Source organism: Oncorhynchus mykiss, chromosome 19, assembly GCF_057628025.1.
Source record: "Oncorhynchus mykiss isolate SJ-2025 chromosome 19, ASM5762802v1, whole genome shotgun sequence".
Classification (NCBI taxonomy): Eukaryota; Metazoa; Chordata; class Actinopteri; order Salmoniformes; family Salmonidae; genus Oncorhynchus; species Oncorhynchus mykiss.
In genome coordinates, this window is record NC_143040.1 from 42,359,250 (window position 1) to 42,372,266 (window position 13,017).

Consider the following 13,017-nt stretch of genomic DNA (forward strand, 5'->3'; position numbering starts at 1 on the left):
GTTTTTGGACCTGACTTCTTAGACAGGCTTTGATGTGGTTGTGGATGGCTGGGTCAGAGGCAGGATGGGGCTGGGTCTGAGGCAGGATGGGGCTGGTTCTGACGCAGGATGGGGCTGGGTCTAAAGGAGAGGCAGGATGGGGCTGGGTCTGAGGCAGGATGGGGCTGGGTCTGAGGAAGGATGGGGCTGGGTCTGAGGCAGGATGGGGCTGGTTCTGACGCAGGATGGGGCTGGGTCTAAAGGAGAGGCAGGATGGGGCTGGGTCTGAGGCAGGATGGGGCTGGGTCTGAGGCAGGATGGGGCTGGTTCTGACGCAGGATGGGGCTGGGTCTAAAGGAGAGGCAGGATGGGGCTGGGTCTGAGGCAGGATGGCGCTTGGTCTGAGGAAGGATGGGGCTGGGTCTGAGGCAGGATGGGGCTGGGTCAGAGGCAGGATGGGGCTTTGTCAGAGGCAGGATGGGGCTGGGTCTGAGGCACTATGAGGCTGGGTCCTAGCAGGCTGGTACATAGGGTGTAGCATCAGTGTCATCCAAATAGCAGGGTCTGGATGGTGATGTTAGTGTAGTGGGGACTGATCATAGCCCAGGACCTACAGTATCTCAGTCACTTACAAACGCTCCCCCTCTTTTGTATACTTCTCTCTTACTCCCTCCCTCTTGCATATTTCTCTCTCGCACGTCTCTGTCTCTCTCTCTCATCTCTCTCTCTCTCATCTCCCTCTCTCTCGCATCTCTCTCTCTCGTATCTCTCTCTCTTGCATCTCTGTCTCTCTCTCTCTCGTATCTATCTCTCTCTCTCATATCTATCTCTCTCTCGTATCTATCTCTCTCTCTCGTATCTCTCACTCTCTCGCACATCTCTCTCTCTCGCATCTCTCTCTCTCTCGTATCTATCTCTAACTCTCTCGCACATCTCTCTCTCTCGCATCTCTCTCACTCTCGTATCTCTCTCTCTCGTATCTCTCTCTCTTGCATCTCTCTCTCTTGCATCTCTGTCTCTCTCTCTCTCTCCTATCTCTCTCTCTCCTATCTCTCTCTCTCTTGCATCTCTCTCAATTCAATTCAATTCAATTTACTTTATTGTCATGGCAAGTTCTTTATTACTTACATTGTCCAAGTATACATATCGAAAAGTAAAAATATATATTTATATATAAAATATATATATATTTATAATTTAATTATAATAATAATAGTAGTAGTGGACATGGGAGTGGACATGGGATTACCATTAACAACAACTACAACAACAATATTAATGCGAACAACAATACATTAAAGCTATGGTAGTAGACCAGTGTCAACATGACTGAGAAGACACATGACCTGGTATGAAAGACAAAACAAAACAAGATGGGAAATATTATCAACGTTACTTTGCACTTTTAACTGGCTGTCCCTCAGGTTGTGGCAGGAGGACACATATTTGGCTGCCAAAACTGCACATTTTGTATTTTCTTCTCTCTCTCTCTCTCTCACACATCTGTCTCTCTTGCATCTCTCTCTCTCTCTCTCTTGCATCTCTCACTCTCGTATCTCTCTCTCTCGCATCTCTCTCTCGTATCTCTCTCATCTCTCATCTCTCTCTCACTTTCGCTTGCATCTCTCTCTCTCTTGCATATTTCTCCCTCTCGCATCTATCTCTTGCATCTCTCTCTCTCTCTCTTGCATCTCACACTCATCTCTCTCTCTTTCGCTTGCATCTCTCTCTCTCTTGCATATCTCTCTCTTGCATCTCACACTATCGTATCTCTCTCTCTCATCTCTCTCTTATCTCTCTCTCTCTTCCGCTTGCATCTCTCTCTCTTGCATATTTCTCTCTCTCTTGCATCTCTCAATCTCTCTCTCGTATCTCTCTATCTATCTCTCGCTCATCTCTCTTTCTCTTTCGCATGCATCTCTCTCTCTCACTCTCGTATCTCTTTCTCTTTCACTTGCATCTCTCTCTCTCTCTCTCTCTCTCTCGTATCTCTCCCTCTTATCTCTCTCTCTTGCATATTTCTCTCTCTCTTGCATTTCTCTCCCTCTCATTTAAAAAAATACATTGCATTAATGTCCTGTCTGCATGCAGTAGGCTAGCAGTAAGCTGCTCATATTAGCCAGTGAGATAGGTACATTACAGCAGAATTGTCCCAGTCAATGGAAATCAACAGACACTGAGACTAGAACACAATCCCCCAGGACAGGGACATTATGTGCGTTTCCTTTTCATCCTCCCTCTCCACCAGTAAAGCTTTCAACCAAGATGAATACACAGCCCCTGGTCACAACAGCATTAACGGCAGGGCCTAGCGTGTCACAGAATGGGTTTGTGGGCCAGTGTAATGCGCCAGGCAGGCAGGCAGAAGGAAAAGCATATGAATAACATGAATGAACAACATCCCTTCTCTTCCCATCTATCCCCTCCGAACTTCTCCCAGGGAAAGAGAGAGAGAGGCAGAGAGAGAGAGAGAAAAGAAAGAGAGAGACAGGTGGAGAAAGGAGAGAGATAAAAAAGAAGAGAGGAAGAGAGAGACAGAGACAGGAAGGATGGAGGGAAGGAAGGCTCTGCTCGTCAGTAGCGTCACACTTGACTAGGCCCCTGAGACGCTCCCAGTAGAACCTTCAGCTGCCAGCTGTCTGTTGCCATGAGGATGAAGTCATCTCCAGAGGCCCGCATGCTAATGTAATCAATCACCTCCCTGTGTGACACGTATCATCTCAGGTGGCGCGCCTGGCTGCCTCTCTCTCAGCCTCACAGCCTCAGCTTTTCTCTCAGTCCCAGCCTCAGCCCCAGCCTCACAGCTCTAACCTCAGCCTGGCTGCCTCTCTCTCAGCCTCACAGCCTCAGCATTTCTCTCAGTCCCAGCCTCAGCCTCACAGCCCCAACCTCAGCCTGGCTGCCTCTCTCTCAGCCTCACAGCCTCAGCTTTTCTCTCAGTCCCAGCCTCAGCCCCAGCCTCACAGCCCCAACCTCAGCCTGGCTGCCTCTCTCTCAGCCTCACAGCCTCAGCATTTCTCTCAGTCCCAGCCTCAGCCCCAGCCTCACAGCCCCAACCTCAGCCTGGCTGCCTCTCTCTCAGCCTCACAGCCTCAGCTTTTCTCTCAGTCCCGGCCTCAGCCCTAGCCTCACAGCCCCAACCTCAGCCTGGCTGCCTCTCTCTCAGCCTCACAGCCTCAGCATTTCTCTCAGTCCCAACCTCAGCCCCAGCCTCACAGCCCCAACCTCAGCCTGGCCGCCTCTCTCTCAGCCTCACAGCCTCAGCTTTTCTCTCAGTCCCAGCCTCAGCCTCAGCCTCACAGCCCCAACCTCAGCCTGGCTGCCTGTCTCTCAGCATTTCTCTCAGCCCCAGCCTCACAGCCCCAACCTCAGCCTGGCCGCCTCTCTCTCAGCCTCACAGTCTCAGCTTTTCTCTCAGTCCCAGCCTCAGCCTCAGCCTCACAGCCCCAACCTCAGCCTGGCTGCCTGTCTCTCAGCCTCACAGCCTCAGCTTCTCTCCCAGCCTCACAGTCCCAACCTCAGCCTGGCTGTCTCTCTCTCAGCATCAGCCTCTGTCTCAGTCTGAGCTTCAGGCTCACAACTAGGCTTGGGCAATATACCATTTATACCGTATACCGGGTTTTTCGAAATAACTACAGTATTTTTCAGGGGCTACAGGGATGTGTGCTATGCTTATAACTAGTTCAATATAGTTAAATATAACTATAAGAAATCTAGGATGTGTCAAATAAATTATATCCATCTCAGGGCTCCTGCTATGCATTTGGTTGGCTGACTTGCTAGGTAAGTGGCTAGATGTCAAGATCAAACTTCTTGGTTCCAGCAGAGATATTCAATCCCCTCCTGGATCAACATCTCTGTTGCCTAAATTGTTTTGTGCTTCCGCCAATTTTTTTTATATGCAGTTGAAGTCGGAAGTTTACATACACCTTTCATACACCCCATAGGACGGGGTTCAGACCAAGGGTGGGGTTCAGACCCAGGGACCCGAGCTTAATGATGAGCTTGGAGGGTACTATGGCGTTGAATGCTGAGCTGTAGTCAATAAACAGCATTCTTACATACAGTTGAAGTCGGACGTTTACATACACCTTAGCCAAATACATTTAAACTCAGTTTTTCACGATTCCTGACATTCAATTCTAGAAAAAATTCCCTGTCTTAGGTCAGTTAGGATCACCACTTTATTTTAAGAATGTGAAATGTCAGAATAATAGTAGAGAGAATGATTTATTTCAGCTTCTATTTCTTTCATCACATTCCCAGTTGGTCAGAAGTGTACTTACACTCAATTAGTATTTGGTAGCATTGCCTTTAAATTGTTAAACTTGGGTCAAACGTTTCGGGTAGCCTTCCACAATCTTCCCACAATAAGTTGGGTGAATTTTGGCCCATTCCTCCTGACAGAGCTGGTGTAACTGAGTAAGGTTTATAAGGCCTCCTTGCTCGCACACACTTTTTCAGTTCTGCCCACAGATTTTCTATAGGATTTGAGGTCAGTGCTTTGCGATGGCCACTCTAATATCTTGACTTTGTTGTCCTTAAGCCATTTTGCCACAACTTTGGAAGTATGCTTGGGGTCATTGTCCATTTGGAAGACCCATTTGCGACCAAGCTTTAACTTCCTGACTGATGTCTTGAGATGTTGCTTCAATATATTAACATAATTTTCCTCCCTCATGATGCCATCTATTTTGTGAAGTGCACCAACGCCACAACATGATGCTGCCAACCCCGTGCTTCACGGTTGGGATAATGTTCTTTGGCTTGCAAGCCTCCCCCTTTTTCCTCCAAACATAACAATGGTCATTATGGCAAAACAGTTCTTTTTTTGTTTCATCAGACCAGAGGACATTTCTCCAAAAAGTACGATCTTTGTCCCCATGTGCAGTTGCAAACTGTAGTCTGGCTTTTTTATGGCGGTTTTGGAGCAGTGGCTTCTTCCTTTCAGGTTATGTCGATATATGACTCGTTTTACTATGGATATAGATACTTTTGTACCTGTTTCCTCCAGCATCTTCACAAGGTCCTTTGCTGTTGTTCTGGGATTGATTTGCATTTATCACACCAAAGTACGTTCATCTCTAGGAGACAGAACTTCCTGAGTGGTATGACGGCTGCGTGGTCCCATGGTGTTTACACTTGCGTACTATTGTTTGTACAGATGAATGTGGTACCTTCAGGCGTTTGGAAATTGCTCCCAAGGATGAACCAGACTTGTGGAGGTCTACAATTTTTTTCTGAGGTCTTGGCTGATTTCATTTGATTTTCCCATGATGTCAAGCAAAGAGGCACTGAGTTTGAAGGTAGGCCTTGAAATACATCCACAGATACAACTCCAATTGACTCAAATTATGTCAATTAGCCTATTGGAAGCTTCTAAAGCCATGACATCATTTTCTGGAATTTTCCAAGCTGTTTAAAGGCAGATTCAACTTAGTGTATGTAGACTTCTGACCCACTGGAATTGTGATGCAGTGAATTATAAGTGAAATAATCTGTCTGTAAACAATTGTTAGAGAAATTACTTGCGTCATGCACAAAGTAGATGTCCTATCCGACTTGCCAAAACTATAGTTTATTAACAAGACATTTGTGGAGTGGTTGAAAAATGAGTTTTAGTGACTGTGTATGTAAACTTCCGACTCCAACTGTACGTACATCTATTATTTTGTTTTAAATTGCACCCCTTGTTTGCACATTCGGTAATACAGTATACCCCGGTATGGTACAGAAACGGTATCACGGTATGAAAATCTGGATACGTCAAACCCTACTCACCAACCCCAGCCCTAACTTCTCTCTCTGTCCCAGCCTCAGTCCCAGCCCTAACTTCTCTCTCAGTCCCAGCCTCAACCCCAGCCCTAACTTCTCTCTCAGTCCCAGCCTCAACCCCAGCCCTAACTTCTCTCTCAGTCCCAGCCTCAACCCCAGCCCTAACTTCTCTCTCAGTCCCAGCCTAAACCCCAGCCCTAACTTCTCTCTCAGTCCCAGCCTCAACCCCAGCCCTAACTTCTCTCTCAGTCCCAGCCTAAACCCCAGCCCTAACTTCTCTCTCAGTCCCAGCCTCAACCCCAGCCCTAATTTCTCTCTCAGTCCCAGCCTCAACCCCAGCCCTAACTTCTCTCTCTGTCCCAGCCTCAGTCCCAGCCCTAACTTCTCTCTCAGTCCCAGCCTCAACCCCAGCCCTAACTTCTCTCTCAGTCCCAGCCTCAACCCCAGCCCTAACTTCTCTCTCAGTCCCAGCCTAAACCCCAGCCCTAACTTCTCTCTCAGTCCCAGCCTAAACCCCAGCCCTAACTTCTCTCTCAGTCCCAGCCTCAGCCCCAGCCCTAACTTCTATCTCAGTCCCAGCCCTAACTTCTCTCTCAGTCCCAGCCTCAACCCCAGCCCTAACTTCTCTCTCAGTCCCAGCCCTAACTTCTCTCTCAGTCCCAGCCTCAGTCCCAGCCCTAACTTCTCTCTGTCCCAGCCTCAGCCCCAGCCCTAACTTCTCTCTCAGTCCCAGCCTCAGCCCCAGCCCTAACTTCTCTCTCAGTCCCAGCCTCAGCCCCAGCCCTAACTTCTCTCTCAGTCCCAGCCTCAGCCCCTGCCCTAACTTCTCTCTCAGTCCCAGCCTCAACCCCTGCCCTAACTTCTCTCTCAGTCCCAGCCTCAACCCCAGCCCTAACTTCTCTCTCAGCCCCAGCCCTAACTTCTCTCTCAGCCCCAGCCCTAACTTCTCTCTCAGCCCCAGCCCTAACTTCTCTCTCAGCCCCAGCCCTAACTTCTCTCTCAGTCCCAGCCCTAACTTCTCTCTCAGTCCCAGCCTCACAACCCCAGCCTGGCTGCCTCTCTTTCAGCATCAGCCTCAGTATCAGCTTCCGCCTCAGCCTCAGCCTTCCATCCTGATACAGAGAGGAGAAGGAAGAGAGGATATGCTAATCCTCAGATTGTATGTGAACCATGGAGATGTCTGACTGTCTTGTACATATAATCCTATGTATTCTCCAAAGTGGCAACCTTAGCATCTAACACTCAGTAATAAGCAATGGAAAGATAAAAGGTGGGTTATGCATTACAGAATAATAACAACAATCATTTGATGTCAATTCCTTTTTTTCAATGCATAAAATGAACACATTATATATGCAACAACATGTTGCTCTATTGATATGTGGGCATTGTAGACGAGACAACGTGTGAATTCTATCTTTTTTTCCCAAAGAGAAGAAAGTCATAATTTTCCGTTCCTGCCAGCAGGTGGCAATAAAACCCCACTGTGCTAATCAGGCTTTACCAACGGGAGAGAATTCACTATGTGACTCACTGACTAACAGTGGAGATAAATAGGAAGAGACCGTCTAGTCAACAGACTGAGAATGCGTCCCAAATGGCAGCCTATTCCCTATTTAGCGCACTACTTTTGACCAGGGCCCGTAATGCTCTGGTCAGAAGCATATAGGGAATAGGGAGCCATTTGAGACACAGAGTATTTACATGGCAGAATAGCTACAGACCATGGGAAACTACCGACTGGACCCGACTGAAACTACAGATAACATTCAATATAACTTCAATCATATACTGTGGAGAATGTTGATACTAAAGGATTATACAGTACTAGTTATGTTTAGGTAGGATTCACAGGCTGGCTCGTATTAAACCCTACCAACATTGACATTGTCCAGGGCTGTGGAGAAAATGGCATTCAGACATCCCTGTGATGGCAGAGACCCACTGGGGAGGATGAACAGGATACCATGGAGTCACTCAGGACCGAGGCTCATCGGGGCTGAGGTTCACTGGCTACGGAGGAGAATATCATATCTCTGAAAGGCAGCAGGGCCCCTCATGTGTTAAAGAATGACTCAATAGTCTCTCTCTCGCTTTCATACTCTGTCTGTCTGTCTGTCTGTCTGTCTGTCTGTCTGTCTGTCTGTCTGTCTGTCTGTCTGTCTGTCTGTCTCTCTCAATTTAAGGGGCTTTATTGGCATAGGAAACATATGTTAACATTGCCAAAGCAAGTGAAATAAATAATAAACAAAAGTGAAATAAATATAAACAAATGTACAGTAAACATTACACTCACAAAAGTTCCAAAATAATAAAGACTATTTACAGTGTTGTAATGATGTGCAAATAGTTAAAGTACAAAAGGGAAAATAAATAAACATAAATATAGGTTGTATTTACAATGGTGTTTGTTCTTCACTGGTTGCCCTTTTCTTGTGGCAACAGGTCACAAATCTTGCTGCTGTGATGGCACACTGTGGTATTTCACCTAATAGATATGGGAGCTTATCAAAATTTGATTTGTTTTCGAATTCTTTGTGGGTCTGTGTAATCTGAGGGAAATATGTGTCTCTAATATGGTCATACATTTGACAGAAGGTTAGGAAGTGCCACCTCATTTTGTGGGCAGTGTGCACATCGCCTGTCTTCTCTTGAGAGCCAGGTCTGCCTTCGGCGGCCTCTCTCAATAGCAATGCTTACGGAGTCTGTACATACAGTAGTCAAAGGTTTCCTTACATTTTGGGTCAGTCACAGTGGTCAGGTATTCTGCCACTGTGTACTCTCGGTTTAGGGCCAAATAGCTCTCTCTCTCTCTCTCTCTCTCTCTCTCTCTCTCTCTCTCTCTCTCTCTCTCTCTCTCTCTCTCTCTCTCTCTCTCTCTCTCTCTCTCTCTCTCTCTCTCTCTCTCTCTCTCTCTCTCTCTCTCTCTCTCTCTCTCTCTACCTCTCTCTCTCTACCTCTCTCTCTCTACCTCTCTCTCTCTCTCTCTCTCTCTCTCTGAGTATATTGTCCTGCAGATTTCCTGGGTCTCTTACTCTCATCAAATCATCAATTAGCTCCCAGCTCCTTCAGAGACTTGATTACATGCTCTTCATTATTTACCTAATGGTCTAATTACATCGTTGGATGGGAGACATTAACATGAGAGGCAGGCAGGAGAAGGAAGGTCGCAATGCACTGGTTAGTGGTTTCTATGAGGCTACTCTATGTGAGAGTAGAGAGGAGACACGAGAGCAACGTGTATCACAAAGCTTTTGATGTGCTGGCTGCCTTTGTTGTCAAGTTGGATTATGTTGATTATGTACATATCAGACTTGGATCAGAAGATACAGGTAGGCAGCATGCTTTCTATTTGGCAACCCTTTGCTGAATGATCCTCAAAAGCAGGTTAAACCGTCTCCTCTGATGTGGAGGTATTAAAACACTGTCAAATAACTTCAATCCTCCGTCTGACTGTGGAGGCAACCTTTCCTTGTATGTTGTGTACTAATGTCATATTACCATAAGCAGGGTTGACAGCAATGATTGATCTGTTCATAAATCACATCATCAATACTGCACCCGTCACTTAACAACTGACCTTTGAATATTATTATTATTATTATTTTTGACATCTCAGCAATTTAGCAGACACTCTTATCCAGAGCGTCTTACAGTAGTGAGTGCAGACATTTTCAGACTTTTTTTCGTAGCCACACGGGTCAATATGTGTTGACATTTGAATTCATATAGACACCATCATTATGAGCGGGAAGGATTTAGCAACACTTTCTAGTTTGGGAATACATGAACGTTGGAGCCATCTACTGTCAATGTCAGGTAATAGAATAACCCATGCTTGAAACAGCAACAGCATCGCAGTAAAACGGTGTGTGACAGAGGCTGTGGCTCTCCTTACCTCTATCTTGCCCCATATGTCTGGGTGGTTGCCGTGGTGCTGGATGTCATCCTGCAGCTGTTGGATGAGGGGTTTACACTGTGTCTCTATGTGGGGGGCCATGGTAGTGGTGGTGGGCTGCAGCAGTAACCTGTTGCTGTCTCTCCTTCTGGAGCCAGTAGAGCTCCCTCTGGTCTCCCCGGAGCTCCAGCCCCTGTTGTTGTCTCTCATCCTACTCTCCCCGGAGCTCCAGGCCTCGTCCTCAGACAGTAGGTCACTGAGGGGGCCCGACTCAAGGCTCTCATCCAGGGACGGAGCCATGTCGCTGGACGAGGTGGGCGAGAAATGCCCCATCCCCACCCGGAAGGGCCTCCTGTAGGGCTGTTGGAGGTTGGGGAGGCCCGGAGTGGGGTTGGGGCTGCCCGGGCCATCGCCCTCCCAGTCTGAGTTGACCTCAGTCAGCTCCCAGTCGTCCACATCCTGAATGGACTCGTGGTGTCCTTGGTGGCCGGGTCTCTGGGGCAGCGCCTTGGCCAGGGTCTCCAGCTTCATAGCCAGCATCTCTGTCTTCTTCAGCTGGGCGGGCAGAGCCAAGAACTCATCTGACCCAAACCACCGCTCCTCGCTGGGGTTAGGGCTAGCCTCGGCTAAGGCTTGGGCTTGGAGGTGCCGCTTGGGCCCCTGGCGCTGGATGATCCAGTCTGCTGCTTTTTTGAGGGGACTGGAGTCCTCGCTGGAGGCCTCGTCATGGGATTCGTGGTCCAAGGGTCCCCGCATGGGAGAAAGTAGGGGGCTGTTTCTGTCTCTGACTGTCTGTGGATCATCCATGTCCCTGTTGCATTCTCCAGTGCCTGAGAAGGGGATGGGGATGGGGGAGATGTCTTGGGGGAAATGGCCTCCCCGCCCTGCCTCTGAGGAACTCCTCTGCAGGGGGATGTGAGCTCCAGCAGGGTCCCCCTGTCTCTGGTACCGTCCCGCCTCGCTCTGTCTGCTGGCCTGCAGGTTCCTGTCATTCATTGCATGCAGGCTGTTGTAGGACTGACTGGCGTTGCTGGGGTACACAGCGTCCAGTTCCAGCCAGAACTTGGAGCGATCTGGAGGGTCCAGAAGGGAGGGGGTGCTCCGGCTCAGGTCTGCCTGGAACTGAAGAGAGGAAGGCAGTGTGGATCTCCTCAGGCTGAGGCTGGTCTCAGCCTCTCCCTCCAGGTACATGGGCTTCTTCGGCAGGGAGGGCTGGGTGGGGGACACCTCGTTACTCACGCTGCCCTGGAGTGGGCGCTTGGAGAGCAGAGTGCTCTCGTTCTGGGGCGTGCTGCAGTGCATTGTGGTTCCTGGTGCAGGATTGTTGTCCTCTCCTCCGCTACAGAGTGTGTCTTTCAGTCTCTCTATGGAGGTCACTGGCTCCTCCTCCTCCTGCTCTGGGACGACCCCTTGGTTCTGGTTCTGCTTGACCGTGATGGTCAGCAGATCCACACTCTGGATGAGCTCTGGCAAGTCTCTCTCCAGCCCGGGGTAGCTACACCGGGGATCCTGGCCCTGGCCTGGTCCCCTGGTACCCTCCTGGTCCTCACTGGGGCTGTAGTCGCTGAGCTCGTAGGCTGTGATGCCACAGTCCAGGGAGAAGTAGTCCTGACTGCACTTAATGGTCAGCTGGCCACAGTCGTCCACTTCAGTCAGAGCATCCAGGCGAGTCTGGAGGGGGGGGGGGGGGGGACACGGAGGGGAGAGAAACAACAACACACCACTTAAGTTAACTCCGAATATTCAAGTTACAATGCCTTAGAGGGACAATCTGCAGTTCAAAACTACAACAAAGCGCCAGCCTGCCACTGTTTTGGTAAACAGCTGAGGGATGGGGCTGGAGAAATGTAACCACGCCCAAATCGCTAGACAAAGATATGGATACAAGGACTGACCATCCATTAGATCAAAATTATAGCTTTAACCATGTTTTGAAGCAATACAGTGTTTATTTAAAATTGCTTACATTATATAATAAAACAAGCTGATATTTTGGGTTCTGATAGGGTATGACAGTTGAACTAGCTCATGAGGGATTTATACAGTGCCTTGCGAAAGTATTCGGCCCCCTTGAACTTTGCGACCTTTTGCCACATTTCAGGCTTTAAACATAAAGATATAAAACTGTTTTTTTTTGTGAAGAATCAACAACAAGTGGGACACAATCATGAAGTGGAACGACATTTATTGGATATTTCAAACTTTTTTAACAAATCAATAACTGAAAAATTGGGCGTGCAAAATTATTCAGCCCCTTTACTTTCAGTGCAGCAAACTCTCTCCAGAAGTTCAGTGAGGATCTCTGAATGATCCAATGTTGACCTAAATGACTAATGATGATAAATACAATCCTCCTGTGTGTAATCAAGTCTCCGTATAAATGCACCTGCACTGTGATAGTCTCAGAGGTCCGTTAAAAGCGCAGAGAGCATCATGAAGAACAAGGAACACACCAGGCAGGTCCGAGATACTGTTGTGAAGAAGTTTAAAGCCGGATTTGGATACAAAAAGATTTCCCAAGCTTTAAACATCCCAAGGAGCACTGTGCAAGCGGTAATATTGAAATGGAAGGAGTATCAGACCACTGCAAATCTACCAAGACCTGGCCGTCCCTCTAAACTTTCAGCTCATACAAGGAGAAGACTGATCAGAGATGCAGCCAAGAGGCCCATGATCACTCTGGATGAACTGCAGAGATCTACAGCTGAGGTGGGAGACTCTGTCCATAGGACAACAATCAGTCGTATATTGCACAAATCTGGCATTTATGGAAGAGTGGCAAGAAGAAAGCCATTTCTTAAAGATATCCATAAAAAGTGTCGTTTAAAGTTTGCCACAAGCCACCTGAGAGACACACCAAACATGTGGAAGAAGGTGCTCTGGTCAGATGAAACCGAAATTGAACTTTTTGGCAACAATGCAAAACGTTATGTTTGGCGTAAGAGCAACACAGCTGAACACACCATCCCCACTGTCAAACATGGTGGTGGCAGCATCATGGTTTGGGCCTGCTTTTCTTCAGCAGGGACAGGGAAGATGGTTAAAATTGATGGGAAGATGGTTGGAGCCAAATACAGGACCATTCTGGTGAAAACCTGATGGAGTCTGCAAAAGACCTGAGACTGGGACGGAGATTTGTCTTCCAACAAGACAATGATCCAAAACATAAAGCAAAATCTACAATGGAATGGTTCAAAAATAAACATATCCAGGTGTTAGAATGGCCAAGTCAAAGTCCAGACCTGAATCCAATCGAGAATCTGTGGAAAGAACTGAAAACTGCTGTTCACAAATGCTCTCCATCCAACCTCACTGAGCTTGAGCTGTTTTGCAAGGAGGAATGGGAAAAAATGTCAGTCTCTCGA

General features: G+C 47.9%; 1 protein-coding gene and 1 long non-coding RNA gene across 5 annotated transcripts in view; one reads left to right on the top strand and one right to left on the bottom strand.

Annotated features, from left to right (window-relative positions):
- The window catches only part of LOC149975193 (uncharacterized), a 356,113-nt gene that overhangs the window by 308,206 nt on the left and 34,890 nt on the right, over positions 1–13,017 (top strand). The window lies entirely within an intron of this gene.
- LOC110497689 (A-kinase anchoring protein 6) overlaps positions 1–13,017 on the bottom strand; it is a 197,822-nt gene that overhangs the window by 134,097 nt on the left and 50,708 nt on the right. For all 4 annotated transcript variants that reach the window (XM_036954675.2, XM_036954676.2, XM_036954677.2 and 1 more), the window contains one exon: positions 9,653–11,323. In XM_036954675.2, coding sequence (XP_036810570.1) covers positions 9,653–11,323 — 1,671 coding nt within the window. The remainder of the gene's footprint in view (positions 1–9,652; positions 11,324–13,017) is intronic.